The 23,655-nt window shown below is 55.0% G+C and overlaps 2 protein-coding genes across 4 annotated transcripts in view; one reads left to right on the top strand and one right to left on the bottom strand.

The window, feature by feature from the left end:
- Positions 1 to 15,439, bottom strand: part of NISCH (nischarin) — a 32,991-nt gene extending 17,552 nt beyond the window's left edge. For 2 of the 3 annotated variants that reach the window (XM_026500982.4, XM_026500983.4), the window contains exons 1-8: positions 15,203 to 15,383; positions 12,978 to 13,061; positions 12,201 to 12,383; positions 4,170 to 4,218; positions 3,072 to 3,235; positions 2,616 to 2,711; positions 1,365 to 1,460; positions 84 to 236 (exon numbers count right to left, since the gene is read on the bottom strand). In XM_026500982.4, coding sequence (XP_026356767.2) covers positions 84 to 236; positions 1,365 to 1,460; positions 2,616 to 2,711; positions 3,072 to 3,235; positions 4,170 to 4,218; positions 12,201 to 12,383; positions 12,978 to 13,061; positions 15,203 to 15,298 — 921 coding nt within the window. In that variant the 5' untranslated portion in view covers positions 15,299 to 15,383. Of the gene's footprint in view, positions 1 to 83; positions 237 to 1,364; positions 1,461 to 2,615; positions 2,712 to 3,071; positions 3,236 to 4,169; positions 4,219 to 12,200; positions 12,384 to 12,977; positions 13,062 to 15,202 lie in introns of all 3 variants that reach the window. The other variant, XM_026500984.4, reaches the window with a different exon arrangement.
- Positions 15,440 to 16,811: 1,372 nt separating this feature from the next.
- On the top strand, positions 16,812 to 19,819 carry TNNC1 (troponin C1, slow skeletal and cardiac type). Its single transcript, XM_026500365.3, has 6 exons — positions 16,812 to 16,906; positions 18,430 to 18,460; positions 18,661 to 18,807; positions 19,064 to 19,178; positions 19,386 to 19,522; positions 19,609 to 19,819. Exons 1-6 carry the CDS (start codon positions 16,883 to 16,885, stop codon positions 19,638 to 19,640), a joined length of 486 nt encoding a protein of 161 aa, XP_026356150.2. The 5' UTR covers positions 16,812 to 16,882; the 3' UTR covers positions 19,641 to 19,819.
- Positions 19,820 to 23,655: the final 3,836 nt, after the last annotated feature.

The following is a 23,655-nucleotide window of genomic DNA, read 5'->3' as shown; positions in this document are numbered from 1 at the left end:
TCTGGAAAAGGCCAAGTTGAATACTCAAACTCAGGGTCTGCTCAGGCCAGAGAAGCCCCTGGCACCTGCAGCTGAGAGCGTACCACAGACTCGTCGATCTCGGAGATGCTGTTGTGGCTCAGGTCTAGAGTGGTCAGTGCCTGCCACGTGGGGATGACGGCGGTCACAGGGCCTTCCAGGGCTGTGCCTTCTGGCTCCCACTCATCAAATTCCGAGGCTTCGGGAACAAGGACTTCCTGTGTGAGAACATCTGTTGAGCGCCACACTTGGCCCTCACGCAACACGATCATTGCAAAATTTCAGGAAGGGCTTCAGCATATTTAGCATGTGGAAGTGAACTTGCGTTAAAATGGGCTTCAGTTCATATGGCTTTAACCGATTGTGAAATAACTGAAAAGCTTAGCAACATAATAGCCACTTAGAATGTGTTCTGACCCTGCCTCATTAGCAAATACTTTGCAAACCCAATAGAGCCTTTTGCTCTGTGCTGATGCCTTTTCTGGCTTAAACCTCAGGAGCTGAAGATCAGAATTCATGGTGTTTCCAGGCAACTATGCTTTCCAAGTGGGCACCATGGTCCCCACCGAGGACAGGAGGCCATTACTGTCCATTACTCCGCAGGGTAGCAGCAGGGACACAGGGGCACCGTCAAAGGGCAGGAAGGCAGGCCTCCTTGCTTTGGCCGTTGATGCCCAGAAGAGCTCTCCTCCCTCAATGGATCAACTTGGGCCCTTTGAGAGAGGCCGCAGGGAGCACCTTGGAGAGGGGCCAGGTTGCCCAATACCCCTGCTCTTTACACAAGCCTCCTATCTCAGCCAGTGGCCTCAAGACTTCACCAAACCCAACCCTGGATCAGACGCTGTAAGTCACTAAAGCAGCCACCATGTCCTATACCCGCAGAAGGATTTTAACATTGCTAAGATGCAACCCACAAAAAGGTAAATAGAAAAGAAACCCCTTATTTTCTCAATTCAAGTGTTTCTGTTGCTCACAAACGACGCGGAGCAGCATTTCCACAGCCTGACCTACGTCAAGTCCACTCGGAGCAAGATAAAAACAAGTAATAAGCCAAGACTCTTTACGCTTAGAGAAACATTTATACCAATCGAATGAACACTCTGTCACTTGCCACTACTTAGCAATTTGGTCACCTCCAAAACCAGTGACATTTTTGGGGGGTGGGGGCGGGGAGACCCAGTCCCTTCAACGATCCTGTTTAATGGTATGGATTTCTGATGAAGACACAGACTAAAGTGTCCCAGGGACTGTCAAGCCCCGCCAGCAGACAGCAGTGACGCTCGCACCCACCCTCAGTGCAGGACCCTGCCCCTCGGTGCCCCAGGCAGGAAATGGGTGGAGCTTACCTTCATAGAGGTCGCGGAGAAGCGGACGCTCATCGTGGCTAAGGTGGGCTTTGACGCGACGAGTCCCCGGATGTACCTGGCACCACAGTGACTTATCTGCAACACAGCACAGCTGCATCTCAGAAAGGCTGTAAGGGCTGACTAGGGCTTGGCAGGTGGACAGGAAAAGCGGGCTCTGGAAAGCAGAACTTGAGAGCAAAAGCCCTCGGGCACACAGTGAGTACAATGGGCCCTCTTGCTCACCCAGCCCTGCTTCACTGTCCTTGGTTGTCCTGCAGTGAGGAGGGAGGGCTACAGGCCCAAGCACGCCCATGAACGCTACCCACCTGCAGACCCCAACCGTGGGGCCCCAGCCTGCGAGTCGAAGCTGGGTTGGGCACTCCTCTACCTTCCCAGTCCTTCCTCAGTCAGCTCTGGCGGGGGCACACGCCACACGTTCCCATCAAGGGATGTGGTCCTCAAGGTCTCTGGGACTAGCCCAGAATGGTGCAGGCAGAACAGTTCCGTGGGCAGCAGAGGCTCTGGAGTTAGACTTGGCTGAATTTAGAGCCCAGCTTCCCCTCATTAACTGTGTGGTCCTGGCCAAACTTCCTTACCTCCCTAAGCCTCAGTTTTGTCAACTGCAAAATGGGAATAAAAATATCCATTTCGTAGGGCAGTTGGGAAGCTTCCACCAAGAAGTGTCCATGAGGACAGAGGGCTGAACACAAAAGCCACGCTCTAGAAACAGATGCTTTCAAGCATTTTTAAAATTATCCGTTACGTCCCCTTACATTTAAAAAATGTAAACAAAACAGATTATCAGGAACCCAGGAATTTGGTAGTAAGTAATACAAAGTATTTCCTGTTAGGTGTGGGCACACCGGAGTGCAGAGAACCCTCAAAGTCCTCTGCTGATGTGCCCTGGGAAACACAGATCTGGAACTGGCTCTGCCTGCCCTCAGGACGCCCTCCCAACACTTCAACTTGAGCAAGGAGCAGAAAGAGCCAAGCGCTTGGTGCCCCATCCTGTCCACATGCTGCCTGTGCCCAGAGCAGACGTGCAGACCAGCCAATGCAGCAGAGGCCCCTCTCTGCCCACCTTCAGATGGGCCTGACTCACCTAGCTGGGGTCTGTCACATACTGACAAACACCAAAGCAACAGTGCCCGACGGATAAACCCAGACACTCTCTGGCCCCAGATAATCAGAAGCAAGCCCACACCCGCGTGGGCTCAGCCCCGCCTAGACTCCAGGGGCCCCAGGCCTTACCTCCACCTGGTGAAGAGACTTGAATATTGACAGATCAAAAGGTAGGAGTTGCTCTTGAATGTTGCTGGTCCCAAATGGTCCTTCTGTGCCGGAAACCTGTGGCCAGACACAGGGCTTGAATCAGGGACGCTGCTGCGAGTGCTCCCCAACCACGTTCATGGGGTGACTCTGCTGGGTTACATGAGGTGCAGGAGAAACGCACCTCCACTCACCACTTGCGTGGTCAGCAAAGCAGGCTAAAGCCAAACTCTAAAGCAAGGGGGCACTGGGTCACGACCGCCCCCTGGTGCTCACAGCCAGAAGTGCGGTGCCAAGAACACCAAAGGTGGCTTTCCTCGTCCCAGGGCCCATTCAGCCACCTGCGCACACACTGCCAGCCAATGACCTCTTCGGCCCCACCTGGGCTCCATGCCCATAACCAAGCGGCTCTCCGTTATCAAGTTCCCACAGCTTTACCTTAAGGTACTTAAGGCGACAGGTGAAGTCCAGGATGTGCCCGAGGTCAGTCTTGGCGTCCCCACTGGCACACGTGGGCTTTCCCTGCTGCAGCTGCTCGGTGACCGCGTAGAGCTGCAGGGGCCCGATGGCAAAGACCTCGCCGGCCCCCAGGAGCTGTTCTCCTGCAACAGCCGTGCCCCCAAGGGTGAGCGCCCAGCCCCAGCCCCGCTGGGCAGCCAGGGCCTCTGCCCACCTGGCCTACAGTTAACAAGCACTAGGCAAACACCATCAGGACAAAGCCATGGTCCTGAGCTCACGCTGGGCACAGGGCAGACCCAGGATGCGTGATTACAAAGCAGGGAAGGGCCCTGAGAACGTGCGACTGGGGAGCCTCCCTGAGGCGAGGCCGAGTCAAAATCTGCGGCGCTGAGCCGGGACACGGCTGACGTGAGGCTGCGTTTGGGCAGCAGGCCCACGCTACAACCTCTAACATGCACACAGCCCGAGTCAGGGGAGGCCTCAGGTGCCAGCCCAGCGCAGGACCCGGGAGCAGGCGGGGTTCTCAACCAGTCCTCGTGCTGCCCCTCCCAGCCATGTCCCCGCTCATCCTCAGTGTCCTTATCTGGACCGCCTGGAAGGAAGGCGGTGAGACGCCCAACACGAGGCCGAACGGCAGGAAGCGCTCACTACACGTTAGCAACTGTTAGGAGGCTCTCTGGCAGCGTCATGACCCAGCACTGGCTTGTTTGATGTCTCAACTCTCTCAGGTAAGGACAAAGCAGGTGCAAGAGGGCGGCAGGTCACCCACCTTCCAGAACTCCAGCACAGGGCTTTGGACTAGATCCTGAGCCTGGGGTTAGCCCCTGACATGGGGACCCAGGAGTCCTAAGGTAAAAAGACCACAGCTTCTTAGACCTGGCTGCCTGTAGGGCAGGTAGGCAGACAGGCTGGGCTGTGGACCAGGCCCAGGGATTTGAGCAACCCCGGGGGGGGGGGGCTGGTGAGGACTCACTGGCACCGCACCACAGATGGAGCTCTGCACCGCCCCGGGCCCCTGGCTGCCTGGCAGGGCTGGGCGACTGGCACCGACTGTTTGGGGGACTCCCGGCCGCATACCTTTTTCAAAGAGCTCCTCAGCCAGGGCTGCGGTAATGCCATTTATCTCCTGAGGAGAAAACAACCCGCAGTTAGAAAGTCCCCCTGCCCCAGTCCCTGGGCCTCACACACTCCCTGCTATCTATGCTCTCTGTTGCTGCAATGCCAGCTCTCTAGAAAGTTAATAAAACAGAGCTTATAACATACAACCAGAGAGAGAGTAAACTATAAATCAAAGTGCCCAGGAAGGGGACTGAACATTTCCAGCTCTGTGGACACTTGGAATGTTGCTTCAAAGGAAGAATGGAAGCAGACAGCGGCGACTCTCAGCACACACAGGCCCTGGTTGGCACACGAGGCCCGGGAGGCTGGCAAAGCCCGGCTATCCTGACAGTCCGCTCCTGAAACTGGCCCCAGGAGATCCTGGGAGAGGGCGTGACAGGGAGGAAGTCCTGTTTCTTCGGAGAGTGGCCATTTCTACTTTCTTTCATGTCCCAAAGGTGCCTTAAGAAAGAGAACTGCCTCTTCCTGTGCTCATTTTTCCAGCCTTGCAACAGTCCACTTGGCCCCGGGGTCCTCAGAAAGCAGAAGGGAAGGACTTCCTTCAAGGAGGCCTGAGCGACTAAGCCCTCGGTCATATTCACAGCTGGCGTGCTGGGATCTGGGCCACGCTGGGCAATGCCGGGGCGCCTGCTGCACACTGCCGCGCTCCGCAGCCCTGAAGCCCCATGTGAGGAAGACGGCATTTTGAACCGTGTCACAGACGAGCAAACTGGGGCGGAGGGCTGCTGTACTCCCCAACGTTACGTGGCCAGAAGGCGGCAAAGCCACTCGGCCTCGAAGTCTCCCTCTGTGCCTAACCCATTGCCTCAGCACTCTTGCGTGTGACCCTGGGGATGGCAGGGCCCCAGGGCCCCCGACCCCACATCAGGCAGGTAAGAATTTTAACGAACTGACAGATGGCAGCCAACGGGACTTTGGGTAAACAGGCCCAGATGGAGGCCACGCGGTTGCCTTCATGACTCACGGGAACATCTCTGCCACGAGGACATGCGATTCACATGTTGATGGGACTCAAAAGGCACCAGGTTGCAGGAGACAGGGTGTCCTTTTCCTGTTTTTCTCTGTGCTTTGTTTATCTCCTTCTTATCTCTCATACATGATGGATATGCTGAAGGTTGTTTATACGCTGCAAACAGCTTCTCCCCGCCGTGTAGGCCTCTTACCTTCGCTTATGGTAGACTTCCTGACACAGAGATGCTTGATCTTTATACAAGTTGTGTAAGCTGTGATTTGCTTTGTGACTTCAGGGCTCTTCCCCCATCCCAAGACTATAAAGATATTCCTCTAATTTTTTCTTTTAATACTTCATGCTAGCTTTTAAAAATGTGTTTATTTAATGATGTACTGTATGGTGACATAACATAAATAAATAAATACATACATAAAATGTGTTTATTTCTTAAAGCTGCTCAAAATTCAGCTTACATATAGTGTGAGAAGAACCTCCCTTCGGCATCACAAGTGGACAAAAAGCCCAGTGAGGGGAAAATGAGCAAACACGGCCCCAGCGTTAAGGGGCACAGGGTCTGGCAAGATCCAAGGTCAGATGGAAAGGGGCCGTCAGGACAATGCAGGCTCTGAGCAGGAGAGGGCTCTGGCTAGGGGAGAGAGGCTCTCCGTTCAGGCTGAAGTTCAATTTCAGTCTCTTGCAACAACTTAAACTCAATTATAGTCTCCCTGACTGCAGTGAAGAAATGAAGATTTAGAAGAGCCTGGAATGATCTGAACGCTCGTTTCCCTACCAGCGGTGTTAAGCGCCGTGGCCGGTCTCTAAGTCAGCACTTCCCCTGCCCGCTGCTGTAAGCATCACCTAGTCAGCCCTGACAGGCAGGTTCCCAAGCAGCAACTCTCTGGCCTGTGCTGGTGACACTGGGGCCTGGAAGGTCTCCCTCGGGGAGGGGCTCCGTGCCCTCCAGCCACACCTAACAATGCTACATTTCTTTGGGCCAGCTGGCCTCAACACCCCATAAGGGGACAAGGCTGGCATTTCTGGAAAACACAGAAAGCTGCAAGACAGCGAGGGCCAAGGGCTCGTGCTAAGCAGAGAGCAGGTTTTGTTTTTTTTTTACTTCTGAGCAATCTGAAAAGCAAACTATGTGACAGTTTCCTTCCCGCTCTTTGGGGCACAGGAAATGCCCGCTGCTGTAACACTGTCTACTGCTGCCCCACTACCTGCTTTGTTTCCCAGGCACGTCTCCGCTGCGGAGACGTCATCAGAACAAACAGACGACTCGGCCCCTGAGTCTAGAGTACAAGTCTCCTAAGAGAAGCATTTTCTTGGCCTCCTCAGAGTTCCGGTCAGGCCAGCCATGCATACAGAATGAAGGTGTGCAGAGTCATTATCCCCCCCCCCGCCCCCCGTCTAAGCCGCTGCAGGTTCTGCGAGGAGCTCACCTGTGGGGACAGGGGCCTCCCACACACCTCACCCAATCTAGGCGGAAGGGACCTAAAGTGCTCCGGGTGCCACAGATGTCTGAACTGAGATCCATTTTTAAAAAAAGACATTCTTTATACCTCAAAAGAAAGAATCCAATTAAAATAAAATTAGCTACACTTAAAAAACCATTAACACCCATCCCTAAATGTGTGATGGACCCGTCAATCGTCCGCCTGCCAGGACCCCGAGTCGCTATGCAGCCCTGGGCAGCGGCGTGAGCTGCCCACAAGTGCGCCATGAACTGGGCAGGCTGTGGCTTGGTGGCTGCCACTCTGAGCACGTGTGCACACGCAGGGCCTGCGACCAAGTACCGCCGGCAGCACCTGTGCCCGTGCTCAAGGAACAACCCCCGGCCGGCCCAACACTACTGCTCTGCCCACACCCGGGCACAGGGTCCTTGGTACTGGGTCGCAGACAAGGGACTCAATCACGTGTCACTGTGTGGTTCACACACATGCTAAGGGGCAGGGGCAGGGGTGGGGAGGACCCTATGTAACTCTTACTTCAGGACTGTGATGAGGCATTCTAGCAGGAGTCAGGTATGTTACGTGCGATTTGGCTTCCGGTAAAAATTCCCTGAGAGATTCAAGCCTACGGTGGCACTGGAGAGAGCTCTAAGTTGCAGAGACATCTGTCACCACTTATAGCCTTAGTACTTGCAGCTGAGACAAAGGACGAAGGGGGATACTAAGGCTGATGTTAAGATGGCCACAGTTTGGGGCGCCGGGGTGGCTCAGTCAGTTAAGCATCCAATTCTTGCTTTCTGCTCATATTATGATCTTGGGGTCGTGAGATGGAGCCCCGCGTCAGACTCCACGCTCAGTGTGGAGTCCGCTTGTCCCCTTCGCACTGCTCCTACCCCCAAGCTTGCTTGCTTGCCCTCTCACATAAATGAATAAATAAATAAAATCTTTAAAAAAAAAAAAAAAAGATGGTTCAAATTTTGAAAGCACCTTTGTCCTAGTCCACTGGCTTTAAAATAAGAAAATAACAGAAATGCCACCTTTGCTGAGAACTGAGTGCCTCTCCTTACCAGAGCTGCCAGTACTGGCCAGCACCTGGTGAGTCCCTGTGGGCCCACTATTCTTCTGGGTCCTTTACCTTCACTGCACGGCCTCCTCCAACCCTCAAGGGCTGGCGGTCATCACCCCCAAGCTTACAAAGGAGGAACTGGGACACAAAGAGGTCAAATGATGGACTTAGAATAAATGGTCAGAGGGCACCTGGGTGGCTCAGTTGGTTAAGCAGCGGTTCTTGGTTTTGGCTCAAGTCATGATCTCAGGGCTGTGAGATCAAGCCCACTGTGTCAGGCTCGGTGCCGTGCTGAGTGTGGAGCCTGCTTAAGATTCTCTCTCCCCCTCCCTCTGCCCCTCGTGTGTGCCCTCTCTCTCTCTCAGAAAAAAAAAAGGGGGGGGCTTAGATTAAAGGGTCAGGAAACGGCCTGCCTCCCGAGTCCACTGGTTGACATCCTGCCTCAAAATGGTGTGCTAGAAATTCTTCGTGGGATTCCGTTTCATTGAATTGGAAAACCTCTGCTCGTGGGGTGCTGGGATGAGGTTTGTCACTGAGAGTTCCGGGAGTACTAAGCGACAGCTACCCGGAGAGAAACAGCACAGCAACAGGTTCAGTGCAGAGGCATGCCCACTCACAGCAACACAGGGCTGCCCTGGCCCCTGAATTCCCCATCTCAAACCTGGCCACAGAGAAAAGCGTTGCTTTCTTTCCTTGCCATCAAAATCCACACTGCAAAAAAAATGAAACTGGAACCCCTTACCTCACACCATAAACAAAAACTAACTCAACATGGATGAAAGACCTAATATAAGGGTAAAGCTACAAAACTCTTAGAAGAAAACCAACTTGTAAATTTCTGTAACCTTAGACTAGGCAGTGGTTTCTAAGAACATCAAAAACACAAGTGACCAAAGGAAAAAAATGAATGAATCGAACTTCATCAAAATCTCAAACGTTTGTATTTCAAAGGACACTACCAAGAAAATGAAAAGGCAATTCACACAATGAAAGAAAACATTTGCACATCACACTTCTGATAAGGGTCTAATATCCAGAATATATTTTAAAAAACTCCTACAACTCAAGCATAAAAACACAAGTAACCTAATTTTTTAAAGTGCTGAGAGGATATCTGAATACATACCTCCATTGAAGATATACAAATGACCAATAAGCATATGGAGAGAGGCTCAACCTCATTAGGGAAATGCAAATCAAAAGCACCTTGAGATAACACTTCACACCCACTAGGATGGTTATCAAACAAGTAGCCAGTAACAAGTTTGACAAGGATGTGGGGAGAGCGGAACCTGCGCGCTGCTGATGGGAATGTACAATGGTGCTGCCACTATGGAAAAAAACTTGGCAGTTCCTCAAAAGGCTAACGTTGCCATGTGATCCAGCAATGCCGCTCTTTATGTATACCCAACAGAAAGGGAAACTCAGTACACACAAAACCTTATATATGAATGTCCACAGCAGCATTATTCATACTAGCCAAAAGGCAGAAACAACCCAGATGTCATCAACTGATGGATAATGTCGTATATCTAATCAGCAGAATATGACTCAGGCAAAAAGGACCAAACTACAATACGAATGGACCTTGAAAGCTTCACATTAAGTGAAAGAAGCCCATCACCAAGGCTGTATTTGTATGATTCCATTTATATGAAATGTCCAGAATAGGCAAATCCATGGGGACAGAAAGTACATTAGTGATTGCTGATGGGTACAAGGTTCCTCTTCAGAGTGATGAATGTTCTGGAATTAGTGGTAATATCTGCACAACACTGTGAATATACTAAAACCAGGGGATTGTATACTTTCAATCTTTTTTTCTTTTTGTGAGATTTATTTATTTGAGAGAGAAAGAGCATGCACACATGCACAAGCAGGGGGAGAGGAAGAGGGAGAGAGAGAAGCAGAGTCCCCGCTGAGCTGGATCTCAGGACCCTGAAACTATGACCTGAGCTGAAACCAAGAGTCAGTCACTTAATGGACTGAAGCCACCCGGGTGCCCCAGGAATTGCATATTTAAGAGAGTGAATTTTGGGACGCCTGGGTGGCTCAGTCGGTTAAGCGTCTGCCTTCAGCTCAGGTCATGATCCCAGGGTCCTGGGATCCAGCTGCATCTGGCTCCTTGCTCAGTGAGGAGCCTGTTTCTTCCTCGCCGCCCCCCCCAGGATTTACATAACCCAGAAGCCCTTCTGATAACAATTCAAACTGCTCCAAGCAGTAAAGCATGCCTCAAAACAGAACCTCAGATGTGGGCTGGCCCAGGCCCACCTCAGGCAAACCTATCTCAGAAGAGCAGTCCAGGCCTTTCCATGCTCAGAGCTGGGCAAACCTGCTCCTCAAACACCTAGGTCTTAAGCAATGAATTATACTTTCAAAGGGCTGCTTACCAAGTTTTATCCTTAAATGGCTAACCAAAGCTTTCTTAAAGAAGAGCATTTCCTAAAATACTAACCGGTAAAGTTTATCTGAAACGCTCACATAAGGAACGGAAATTTTTCCTCACATAAGGAAAGAAAACGTGAAAAAATGTCTACAACAGGAAACTGCTAACTACACAGCTGCTGGTATATACTAAAATCCAAAACATACATATATATATACATATATATATGTGTGTGTGTGTATATATATATATATAAATATATATATAGTCTATATGTAAATGCCACCCATTTTCCACAGCCCCTCCAAGCTTAGTGACCCAACGCTAGCGTCATCACCAAATTTCCAGGTTCTATCTAGCACTCCAAAAAAAGGTTCAGCTGTCTTACTCTGAAAGCACTTTTAAAAAGTTGTGTTGTAGGGGCGCTTGGGTGGCTCAGTGGTTAAGCGTCCACCTTTGGCTCAGGTCACGATCCCAGCTTCCTGGGATCAAGCCCCCAATGGGCTCCCCACTCAGCAGGAAGCCTGCTTCTCCCTCTCCCACTCCCACTGCTTGTGTTCCCTCTCTTGCTGCCTCTCTTTCTGTCAAATAAACAATAAAATTTAAAAAAAAAATTAAGTTGTGCTGTAAACATATTTGAGCCTTTAAGACCACAACCCACAGGTCCCTTCTTAAAAGGTGAGCCTGAAAATGGAGTGGATTTTTTCATATCTTCATCACATAAAAGGAAAACAATTAAATGTCAATTATCAAAAAATGTCACCCAGAGATTAACTACTCCTAGTACTGTGGTGTATGATCTTTCAGAACTTTCCTAGGCAAATATAGTCCATTAACTTCTTTTCATAAAAACGGGACCATATCCTACACACCATTTAATGGAACGCTCGCTTCATATAGTAACATACTTATTCTCCTATGTCAACAAATCCACAGCTATACCATCATTTTCTAGCAGAATATCTGATTACAGGGTTGTATCCCTTGATTTTTAAAAAAAAAAATGCCTCCTATTGGACTTTTTAAAAATATTTTTTATTTGAGAGGAAGAGAGAGAAAGAGAGAGAGAGGGGAGGAGCAGAGAGGGAGAGGGAGGGAGAATCCCAAGCAGACTCCCCGCTGAGTGCAGAGCTCGATGTGGGGCTCGATCCTACAACCCTGAGATCACTAACCTGAGCCAAAACCAAGAGTGAGTCGCCCAACTGACTGCACCACCCAGTCACCCCTCCTATTGGACTTCTTTTTCTAATTCATCCCCCTTCACTTAGTTTTTCCTTTTTCTTTTTTAAGATTTTATTTATTTATTTGACAGACAGCACAAGTAGGCAGAGCAGCAGGCAGAGGGAGAGGGAGAAGCAGGTTCCCCGCTGAGCAGGGAGCCCGACGTGGGGCTCGATCCCAGGACCCTGGGACCATGACCAGAGCCAAAGGCAGACGCTTAACCGACTGCTCACCCAGGCACTCCTCCTATTTTGATGGTCTTCGGTATTTCGCTTCTATCCTCTATTTTTTTCACGCTTGCCTGATTGCTTTCCCCCTAGAATGAATTCTCAGAAGTGGAACTGTTAGCTGTTTCCAATGTTTGAATTTCACACGGCCAAACTTCCCTCTGTGAAGTGCGACAACTCATCCTGTCACCAGCAGCCCATGAAAGTTGTTCCTCCATCCAGAGCCGCTCCGGGACACACACTCCCCGTGGAGTCTATCCACCGACCCTCAGCACCTCGGAGCCTGAAGATGCCCTCCAATGGCCATATTCTACCAACACAGGCCGATCCCTTACTCTAGAGCTGTGAACCAACAACGAAACTGTCCTCCACGCCAGGTGTCAGCTGTTTCTACTCTACCCCCATCCTTTCGGAAAACTAGCTTAAACACCCACAGGCTGTTTTCACTACACAAAATGCCATGCGGTGAAGGAAAACGTCTCTGTGGCCAGGATCTAACATAGAGCAAATCTGACACTAAACGTGCTTTTGCCCACACCCCATCCCCACCAGGGTGATGTTCCTCCATCTTTTAACCTCGGGGTCAAACTCCAGCCCAACTCCCCTGAGAGCCTAGGCTCGTGCTGGTTTGCTGCCTCGAGCTTGGTGGTTGTGGGCTGGCAGGAGAGACCCAGAGAGGAACTTACGTAGAGATGAAAATGTAAGAAGTGGGCCAGCACGCTGGGGGCCACGCCAGGGAAGGCAGCCAGGAGTGTCTGCAGGTAGACCTCCAGATCCTTCTCCCTCTTTTCCACCAAGCTTCTTGAGTTTTTCCCAATGATCTTTTTAGGCGGGAGCAGATTTTTATCAATTTTCTTTTCTGCAACCAGCTGTAAGAAAACAGAAGCACGGTCAACCACAGCCCCAGAGGTCTGTGATGGTGCAGGGTCAGGGCAAGCAGCCTGAGGACAGGTGCTTGCCACAACTCCCACAACCCCTTCCGGCAGTGGAATCAGAAGCAGTGTTCCAACTAGTACATCTGGAATTTGGCCTCATCAGATTCAATTAGTATTAGAAATACCAGGCCAACTGCAGACAAGAAGCTCCATCTGGAGCCTGTAGAGACAGCCAGAAAATACCTCCAGGCCCCTAAAAACCACCATCTTTTCCAAACCCGCAAGAAGACCAATCAGGGTGGTGGCCTGTCTTTAAAACACTCATGTTGCAAATGACCCAGAGAAACGTGGCTCTCTCCAAAAACAAAGAAAGAAATGGCATCACGGCCAGATATGGAAGGAGAGGCTATGGAGTGGCTCTAGTCAGGTGGAACACGTTTAAACCCATTCCCTCCCTCCCCTCCCCGGGAAACTGACCATTCTAGGCAGGGAGCCGGTGCCGCCCTCACTTTAATGTGTGGCACAACGGAAATCTGGCCTAAAAGCCCCCAAGCCCGGAGACACAGATCCCCAGTTCTCAAGAGTTACCTTCTCGTGTAGGTCATAGAAATCGCTGTAGCGGTGCCTGACTGTCCATTCATGGCTGCCATCAGTGACCTGGATGATATACACCTACAAGGGAAAACTGACAGTCCTTGCCCAGCCAGCCACAAGGAGAACCCCGTCCTCCCCTCAAGGCCACCCAGACCATCCCCACCCCCAGGCCAAAGTCAGGCTGCCCTTGCCCGCTAGCCTCAGCCTCTGCATCGGACCCCTGCAAAGCAGCAGGACCCCCTCTCAGCTTCCTCCATGGCCCTCGCACCAGCTGGCAGGCAAAGGGGACCAATCCGTGGCTCTACCCAATAGTGAGGAACAAAAAAGGTGACCATCTTATCAAGCCATCTCTTTAGTTTTTTAATTCCAGCCTCCAACCTGAGCAGCAGGCAAGGCTACCCCCTTCGGAGAGAGGCAGAACAGGGTGCGGTCTGGCAGGACTAGCTTCTCTGCTGCATATTTTTCCAGGTGCCCTGACTATATCCTAGAAACAAGTCCCCTCCCAATGCTTTCAGCTGGCTCCTGGCTAGGAGTTCTGCCGCTGAGCCGGTGTCAAAGCACTAAGAAGCTGATGGGAGGGTGGGGGAAGGGCAGTGATGAACAATCGAGATCTAGCAGAAGGCAATATGGCTTAGCGGGTTAAGGGAATGGGCCTGGGAGTCAAGGAAGGCCTGAGTTCAAAATTTGATTCTGCCATTTCCTGGCTGGCCTGTGTAAGTGACTGGGAGCCTAAATTCTGAGCCTCAGTTTCTCCATCTTAAAATCTGATAGATTTAGTAATCAATAAAGTAATGCAAGCAAAATGCTTTGTACGAGGTCTGACATGCAGTAAGTGTCCAACAAAAGGTGTGTTAACAATACAATAATAATCAGCACACGCAGCAACAAACCTTTGGGTCAGCCTGGATCACCACTTTCCCCACACCCATGCAGGACGGGCTCAGTCCCGAGGAACAGGGAGAGCTTTTTGGAGCTGACGTCCTAGCTAAATGCCGCTCACAGGCGATGGCCTGCCAGCCATCAGCTCAAAGATCTCGCCCCTCACCTGGAAAGGCCCCCCCTGGCCCCAGTGTCCCGCCCCTCTCTGCAGCATGCAGGGAAGGGGGAGGAGAAATCATCAAATCAGCTGAAACCTCGGAAGAAGAGCAGCCATTTCTCCAGGGCTGGCCTGTTGCTCCAGGATCCGCCCCCAGCCCCTCTTCCCAGCCTGGCAGCTTCCCTCCCCCCCCTGCCGCCCAGGAAAGGAAAAAGAGCCGGAGAAATGACCCTCAGGAGGAGGGTTAGGATGAGGGCCAAGGGGGTGGGGTGAAGGCAGGGCCAAAGCCCCCCCCCACTCCCCACCCTCAGGGAACAAAGAAGAGCAGGCTGGGAGATGCTCAGTACGCCCCCACCCCAAGGCCAGTCCCTGCCAGGCTGCCAACCAGGCCCACAAGCCTGGCGACCCACCCTAGCCAGATCCAGAAAAGCCTCCCAACTCCATCACAGCCTGGAACTCCACCCCCCTTTTCTGTTCTCCACCTCCCCCACAGCCTTGAAGTGTGTGGGCGGCTTGTTGCCCCAACAGGCTCCCTCCGCCCAAAGCCATGAAGACCCCTGAGGTTCCTGGGTCTTACACTTTCAGCCCAGAGTGACCACCTCACTTCCCCCGTGTCACGGCCCCACTCCTCCCCCATTCTGGTCCCTGCCTGACTCCCAAGCCCTTGGGGCTCCAGATTCCCCCTCATTTTTAAAGAAAATCTCAACTGCGACCCCAACCCCCACCCCCAGTTCAAGGCCCCGCTCCCTCTTCTTCATTGACTGCTGAACCCCGATCCCTTCCCCGATTCCATCCATCAGAGACCCCTCCCCTCCCGGATCCCCTGTCACGTCCTCCCAGGCCGGCGCCCCTCCAGGCCTAGAGGATCTAGAAGGGCCTCCGCCTCATCTGGACTCCTGTCTTCCGCAGACCCCTTTATCTCCAGATCCTCCCCAACCCTAGCCTTCATTTCTGAAAGCGTACCCCTTCCCCAAGCTCCCACCCTGGGATCCACCCCAGGACCCTCTTCCCGGACCTGCGAAACCCATACCCCTTCCCCAGATTCCCCTCCTCGAAATCGAGGCCCCCGCTACCCCCTTATTCCCGGTGACGGGGTCCAGATGCCCCCCAGCCCTCCCCCCCCGACTTGGACTCCGGGTTCCAGCCGCCACCTCCAGGTCTGGCGCCCGCGCCCCCTGCACACCGTATACGTGTCCACGAGCTCAGAGCCCACGACGCGCGCCTCCTTGACCGGTTCGGCCTCTCGCTCGGGCCCGAAGCTGCGCGCCGCCGCCGCCATGTTCCGGGCTCCGTTGCTGCAGCCGCCACCGCCGGGCGCAGACTGGCAGCAGCAGGGGGCGGGGTCAGCGTCCCACCGCCCCCCGGCCCCCACCGCCCCCCGCCCCCGCCGCGCGCCGCGCAGCCATCTTGGCCGCACCGCCTCCTCTCGCCCTCGCCCCGCCCCTCTCGCGTGATTGACAGCAGCCGCCAACAGCACGCATGCGCAGGCCGCCGAGGCCTGAGCGCTTGCATAATTTGTAATCGAGCCTTGCGGCGCTCATCGCAGCTCGGGAAAAACTGAGGCATCGGGCGGGGGCAGCTCTGGGCATTGCCACTGGGTGCCCGGGAAGGGAGGACAGAAGACGTCGCACCTCCCGGGCTACCCGAAGCAAGTCACCGCTCCACCTGGCCTCTGTTTCCCCCTCCGGAAAAGAGGCAGTAATAGCGCCCCGCCTGGCTCCCGGGCTCATTCCCTATAGGGCAAGAGAGAATTGAAGGAGAAGGTACAAGCCCTGCTTAGAGCTCAAGCGGGACAGAGTTACTCTGCTCCAGTTCTTAACCTCTCCAAGACTTGGAGACCTCCTCTATTGTATGGGGTTAATCCGCGCAATGCGCAGCGCTCAAGGCAGGGAGTTGCTATGGTTATCAAGAGGGGGCTCTGTATGTGGGTGGAAGGAAGGGATATGTGCTGGCCATTGAGTGCAAGACCCACAGATGGTGTCCTACCGGAGCTCAGAAGGAGGGGGCGACAGGCTGGCCCTGGACGCAGAAACTACAGTGCTGGAATGAAGAAGCACAGAGATGGAGTCCTAACCCAGGGGAAGACCTGGACCCAGAAGAGGAAGATGCTAACCGAGCTGGAGGGGAGGAGTCTAGCACAGATGGGGCATCTGTAGGTGTGTTTATTGAGTGATTAATGCAGGTTACCCAAGCCCAGAGCTAGTACTGCTCTCCCTGGGGAGATGAGAGGTCTTGGGCATGGATGCTCTGACACCCCTGGCTGAAGGTCTCCACACCGCTCTGTACTAAGATGGGTCCGTGACTTCCTTCTCCAATGATTACGCAGCACCAAACTCTGAGGTTGGCATGTGGGGCCTCTCCTTGCATACTGCTGGCCAGCATTGCCCTTCCCCAACAGGTTTAGCTTAAGGCAGGGTCAGCCAAGTCAGCCATACCCTGAGCAAGTCACTAGCCCTCCAGGAGCCTCAGATTCCTCATCTGAAAAGTGGGAATAATATTGCCCACCTCCCTGATTGGAGTTGAGCTGCTGTGTGTAGGGGCCTGGCTTGGAGCCCACTACTTTGCAGCACCTGTCCTGTCCTTGGCTCATGTTTTCATTCATTCAAGAAACTTTCCAGAGAGTCCCCTGGGAGCCATGGAGGACAGAGGGAAAAAGACGTGGTCCTTACAGCCCTTCATCTGCTCCCTGCACTGGGCAGAGGACACAGGGACTCAGGCCAGCCTGAGATCACCAGGGCTGGGGGAGGGGGTGGAGGATATTGCACGCAGGGGTGGGCTGGGCCAGCCGGAATGCGGTGGGGCAGGGCTATTTAAGCCCAGGGCTGGCTGGCAACCCCAGCAGCCTGCCCTGTGAGCCGCCAGCATGGATGATATCTACAAGGCTGCGGTGAGGGACGGGGCTGGGCAGGGCTGGGGTGGGTGGGCCCACTGGGGGCTCACTCAACTCACGTTGGGGGGCGAGGTCACCCCACAAAGGTGGTGGGTAGCCAGGAGAGGGCCCAGGCAACTTTCAGCCCAGGCCTTCAAGGGGATGGTGGATATGGCATTCCAGTTCCAGGGTGTGGAAGGAGTGAAGGGTTCAGGGTCTTGAGAGGAGCTTTCAGGTGGGTGAAGGAGGTCACTGCTTTTAGCATCATGTCTGCCCCTGTCTCCAAGTGTCTACTGTCTGTGTCACTGTCTTCCAGTCACATCTCCCTTCGCTCCTGTCTGTGGCCTCTGGATCTTTGCCTTTCTCCATCTTTTTCCATCTCTTTGTTCCTCCCAGCTGTCCCTCTGAGTCTCTGCTGCTGTCTCCCTGTCCCCAACCCCCCCGTCCCTGCCCCTCACATTCTGCTTCTCGCACTTATAATCCCCCACCTACCTCCAGCTCCTTGGATGGCTGAAGATGCTGTGGAGGGTGGGACAGGAGTTTGAGGAGGGGCTGGAGAGCCAGAATCCTGAGCTGGAGAAGGGACTTAGAAATTTGAGGTAGGCAGGGAAGCACTGGGCATGGGGGAGAGACAGGGGAAAAGGAATAGAGAACCAGGGCCGCAGCCCCCATCAGGCCCGGCAGGCTCAGGGCACAGTGGTTTAGCCAGGGGTGAGGGCTGGAGAGTGGTCACCCCAAGTCCCTTCAGCATCCTGGGGTGCACTGAGGGGCTTCAGATACTAGTCCCTCCCAGGAGTAGGGGATGTTGCTGACCTCCCCCTGCCCCAGAGGCAAGGACGATGGGCCCAGACAGCTGTCCCTGAGGGAACCCCTCCCTCAGCCCTGGGAGCACAACCCCACTCCTGGGCAGGGAAGGGCTCCAGCTGGCTCTGGGGCCGTCCCTGCCTATCCTGCAGGAGTCTGTGGAGCTGGAGGGGGGCAGCCCTCCACCCCGTGCCCATACAAGGCCTGGTGGGGCTGGGGACTAATTTTGGCTCCTGAGGCACCAGCAGGCCAGGGGGCCAGATAACGCTGCCCCACCCCCTGCATGCCAGAGTCCCCAGAACAATCACCAGGTTTAACTTTGTCCCCCGTTAAAAATAGCCCAGTGGCCATCCCGGTCAGGTTACAGTGGGTGGTTTTGCCCATCCCCACACTGGTTTTATTGTCCCAACCTGAGGGACAGCTGTCCCTCAGGCCACCCAGCTTGGATTTCAGCAGAGAGGCCAAAAGGGCATTGAGTGGTCACTGACTATTGTTACTCAGGGTCACCTTGGCCCTAGAGGGGGTGCCCACCTGTCACCCTGGCCCTAAGCCCAGCCTCAGCGAGGCCAGCTGGGTCACCTCAGGGCTTTGGGGGGCAGGGAGGGAAGACTGAGGACTGTGACCTGGGGATGGCCTTCTTCTTCCTGGCTTCAGTTTCCCCATCTGTGGAACGGGTTGATTGCCTTAATAGTGGCTAAGTCCTGAATCTGAGTCCTGAGCCCTCTTTTCCTCCCTAGGTAGAACAGCTGACCGAAGAGCAGAAAAATGGTGAGCACCCCAACACACGTGGGGGTACGGCAGGGCCGGGCTGGGAGAGCACGAGGGCCCCAGAGGCTGGCATCCCTATCACTGTGACCTCAGAGGTCTTGGAGGGAAACGGGCAGTTGGCAGGTAGCCCCAGAGGTCTGGCCTTCTGGGGTCCTGGCTTCTGAGCCCTGGCCTCTCTGTACCCCCGCCTTCGGACACAGAATTCAAGGCAGCCTTTGACATCTTCGTGCTGGGCGCCGAGGATGGCTGCATCAGCACCAAGGAGCTGGGCAAGGTGATGAGGATGCTGGGCCAGAACCCCACACCCGAGGAGCTGCAGGAGATGATCGACGAGGTGGATGAGGACGGTGAGCCCCCTGCCCTCCAGGCCCAGACCCGCCTCACCCTCAGCTTGCTGGGGACCCGAGTCCCGGCTCTGCCGGGTGCCCTCGAAGGAACCGGCTAGCCTCTCTGAGCCTCGGTCACGTCATCCGTGAAAAGGGCATGACAACCGCACTCGCCTCACGGAGTTGCTAGGGGGACGCACGCAGGGACAGCACCGGGGTTTCGCGCCGAGAGCATCTTAACCCTCCCTCACTAGCGGCCGTGCCGGTCCCCTTGCAGGCAGCGGCACCGTGGACTTCGACGAGTTCCTGGTCATGATGGTTCGGTGCATGAAGGATGACAGCAAAGGAAAGTCTGAGGAGGAGCTGTCGGACCTTTTCCGCATGTTTGACAAGTGAGTGTGTGACTCTGGACCTCTGACCCTGACCCCAGCAGAGGTGGGGAAAGGGGGACAGTCTTGTGACCTCAAGGCCTCCATCTCCTATTCTGGGCAATGCGAGAATGGGATGTCCCACCTCCCGGCGGCCCTGCCTTGCCTCTTCCCTTCCTCTGGCCCGCACCATGAGCTCTGCGGTCCCCCCCCCCCCCCGCCCCTGCACAGAAATGCTGACGGTTACATAGACTTGGATGAGCTGAAGGTGATGCTTCAGGCCACGGGTGAGACCATCACGGAAGACGACATCGAGGAGCTCATGAAGGATGGTGACAAGAACAACGATGGCCGCATCGACTATGATGGTGAGTAGGGGGCGCCGCGCTGGATCCCTGCTGCCCACACCCTGCCCAGGCCCCTTCTCTGACCTAGGCCTGTCCTCTCTCCACAGAGTTTCTGGAGTTCATGAAGGGGGTGGAGTAGACCCCAACCCTCGCCCAGAGCTGCCTGTGCCACCTTACAACTCCAGCCGGGCCCTGGGGTCTGGGCCAGGGACGAGGGCCCCAGGATGTGAGCTTGGGTGTATCCTCGACCGTGGGCCCTCCCTGAGCACTTCCCCCAGCCCTATCCTAGGGAATGCAAATAAAACCCTGCTCCCCGGAGGCCTGGTGTCTGGCATTCATTCCCCAGGGGGCTGTGGATGCTCTGATGACCATTTCCTGCCGGATCCCCGAGCCTGTGTTCTATGCATCCCCGTACACCACATTCTGCCAGACGGCTTAGATTAGGCTGGAGATCACCACGTTCCGTGGCCCACTGGCTCCTTTCTATGACTGCTGATGCCCAGGCCCCGTCTCCGGAGATTCAGCATCTGGACTTGGTCGTGCCCCAGGAATCCACATTGAACAGGCTCCTGGGGGCTGTGGCTTTGGTTGCCAGTGGCCGCTGAGAAGTCCTGTGCTTGGAGAGAGCAGAGCACCCTGCTAGGCCCCAGAGGCCACTTGGCATGGCAGCCCCGCTGCTTCTCAGCTCTGGTTGCAGAGAAGCGGGGGCTATGGGGGCTCAGTGGGCTGTGGCGCTCGTCCATGTGCCCACTCGCTTGCATTTCACTCTGGTAACACTGACTCCCCGGGACTGGGAGACACACTGTCTGCTCTCCCTCCAGTCACCCATTTGTGAGCTGAAGACCCTAGGGCCCAGAGAGGTGCAGGGACCTGTCAAGGCCATCCAGTGAGTCTGGAGGAAAACAGAGCCACGTGGTCGCCAGCCCGGGGTTCTGTCGGATGCACCAGGTCCACACAAGCATAATTTCCAGTTCCCTGGAACCTCAGAGGCTCCAGCAGCCCACTTTCCCTCCCTGATGGAATGGAGGTGTGAGGCTTGGTGGCTCTCAGCTTAGTGGGGACCAGAGCTGCAGCCACAACGGTGGCAAAGGCCTTGGAGAGGGGGGCAGCAAGGACGTGGAGGTGTCCACAGTGGTGCTCTCAGGAGCGACAGCTGTCACAGTGTGTAGGCTCCGGCCAGAATGCCAGCAGCTGTCCTTGCCCCGCCCGGCCACTCCAAGGCCTCTCCACCTGTGCCCCAGCCTCAGCATTCCCCAGACAGGCCCAGCATTCTGGAGACAGTCTTGGAATTCTGGAGATGCCTCCAGGGAAAGCCAGAGCCACAGGAGGTGTCCGGTCCCTGGAGAGGTCTCGGGGAGAGCGGAGGGGTCCCTTCAGGCCTGCCCTTGGGAGCTGGAGAACTCAAAGACCTACACGTTACACCCAGGAGCGATGACATCCCGGGAGAGGAGGCAGGGCCACCGTGGGCCCACCTGCCCCAGTCACATCCCTACCCTGTGCCTGGCATGGGCCAGATGCTGGAACCCTTCAGAGGGAGGCTCCGTCCCTAATTTCGTGAAATTTACCATCAGCTCAGGAGATAAGAGGGTGATGAGTGGAGTGAGGAAACCAATGTGGCGCTGGAATGGGGATTATGGAGATGCGGTGGCCACGAGGTAAGAGTGGTCTGGGATCCCAGAGGAAGTGCCTTTCTGGTCGGACAATCACAGGAGAGATGGAGAATCCTTGGTCCATGTCAAAGCTGCCATGCCTCTGGGGTGGGTGGTGGGGATGTCAAGGCAGGGCTGGAGCTAAATGAGGGGGCAGAGAGAGCACTGTAAAGTCACGCGTCCTCAGAGTAAGAAGGGCTTTCCTGGCTCCAGTCCTGGATGAGGCCCCTGGGGAAAGAGGGTATAGACAGAGGTGGACACCGGCCATCCCATGTGGGTAGTCTGGGAGAGGAGGTGTGGCCAAGGGCATGGGAGAGACCCAGGCTGAATGAGGGGCCCTGGGAGCCAGGAGGGAAGGATGGGGACATTGAAGGCAGCTGGTGGCCCTGTTAGGGACCTAGAGGTCCCTGGGGCCTTGGCCACCTGGACATGAGGGTTCCCTTGGAGCCTGACTGGAGAGAAGCAAAGGTAAAGGGGAGATAGTGGGCATGGACAAAACTGGTGCAGCTTGACAGGAAATGCAGGGAGATGTGGAGTGCAGGGAGCTGTTTAAGGAGGAGGGGCAGGGAACACTGGGGAAAACCCCAGTGAGGCCGGCATAGGGTGATGCAAGATGCAGGGGTGAGGCTACAGAAGGTGAGCGGCTATGGGTCTCTGGGGAAAGATTTAAGGGCCTGGATCCAAGCTGGGCAAGGAGAATGGGGCTGAACGCACGAGGGAAGAACTGGGGCAGTGGGGATACTGAGCACAAGACGGGGTGTCCACAGGAAGGGACGTTCTGAACGGAGACGCTGAAGGTCACATCCTTATCGGTGGTGAGCTGGAGGACGAGGACAGGTAGCTGAAGTAGGGGCAGGAGAAGGTGGTTGCTGGTGAGGAGGATGGGACGGGGGTGCCCGGGGAACGTGGGCTGCTGCTGTAATTGAGAAAGGAGAAGAGAGAAACTTTAAGAGTGAAGCTTTCCGTGAACAAAACAGGAGGATGGCTGGGCTAGCTATCAAGAGGATACATGGGGTGGGGGTGGGTTGTGCCTTAAAGAGGGGTCCACAGGGAGGGGAGTCTGTGCGATGGTCCCAGTGTCTCTCTTCCAGAATGAGGTTGGTTGGGGAAGAACTAGAGGCATCCATTCCTTCCAGGCATGCCCACCCCAGAATTCTCGCTGGGAGAGGCTGGGCTGTGACCCCCCCTACGTACCCACCTGCTGGCTCCTGACACACGAGCACGCACATCACGCGTGGGCTCACAAGCTCCCACCAGCACCAGGCACGAAGCTACCCCATGTGCATCACCTATTTTAACTGTTTTGCTGTATTCGGTCCTTTCCACTTTTTCTGGGCTATGGCATCCTTCGCCGAGATAGTGCTTCCTCCATGAAGGCTCCCTTGATTTCTTGATCAGAAGCAATCGGTGGAGTCTCCTACTGCTCCTGCCTTTTCATAGTACGGTTGTCTGGTTACTGTCTGCTGCCCCAAAAGGCTTTGGTTTCTGCTGGGTGGCCCCACTGCCCCACGCAGGGCTTGACGCAGCGGGCCCCTTTAGGACTTACTGCAGTTCCCCCTTTGTCCATTAGATGGCACAAGATGCCTGTGGCTGGACCCATTGATCTGGGAAATCAAGGGTAGCTTGGGGTCTGTTTCCAACTTGTGGCCAGCAAGCAGGGGGCTTCACAGAAGATCCTCACCCCCTTCCCTGGCTGGGAAAATGAGGCCCAAAGAGGGAGAAGGCCTGCTTGAGGCCACACAACAAGTTAACAGTAGAGTTGGGGCTCCCAGCCCCTGCCACAGGCTGTTTGTCTGCAGCGTGGTGTGGGCTGCCCGGCACATCTTGCTCCAATAGACCCAGGCCTCCCTGCAGCCCCAGCTGGGGGGCTGGCTGAGCTGAGACCCCCAGGGCGAGCTGGCAGACTGAGGAGTTGCTGGGCCCCTGCTCACAGCTGGTGGCCACATGCTAGTTGAGGGGCTGTCCAGCTCAATCTTCAGCCAGGCGCTGGCCTTCAGCCCAGTCTGCAGGCTGAAACGTCTCCCCAGGGAGATGGAGGCAGAGGGGCTCCACCCTCCTGAGGGCCCATGACATAATCACCACCATGCCAGCCCCTGCACAGGCACACCTCACTAGCCTGCTACACCCAAGTCGGCCGCTCCCTGGCCGTGCAAGGAGGAGACAGGCCAAAGAGGGGAGGGCTTTGGCCAAGCTTCTCAGAGGAGCCAGAGGCTGGGTGAGCTGCCGCTAGTCCCTGGCCTCCCTGAGTAGCCCCTCTCCCAATGCCAGGTCAGGACCCCCTGGGAGGAGGCATGTATGTGGCAGGGGGAGATGGAGACAGGACAGGGTTCCAGGTTCCTGGGTCCTTCCCATGCTGACTCAAGGAGCCAACCTGTGTCCCTTCCAGGGATGAGATGGGGGTGGGGGAGACAGGATCCCAGTACCCCAGGAGTCCCAGAAGAAAAAGAGAGTCCCAGGAAGAAGGGGCAGGGCTGCTCAGGGCCTGCTGTTAGCCTTCTGTGTGGC

The sequence above is a fragment of the Ursus arctos genome, unplaced genomic scaffold (assembly GCF_023065955.2).
Source record: "Ursus arctos isolate Adak ecotype North America unplaced genomic scaffold, UrsArc2.0 scaffold_14, whole genome shotgun sequence".
Taxonomy (NCBI): Eukaryota; Metazoa; Chordata; class Mammalia; order Carnivora; family Ursidae; genus Ursus; species Ursus arctos.
The sequence above is the reverse complement of the archived record's forward strand: the minus strand, read 5'-3'. Positions and strand labels throughout refer to the sequence as shown.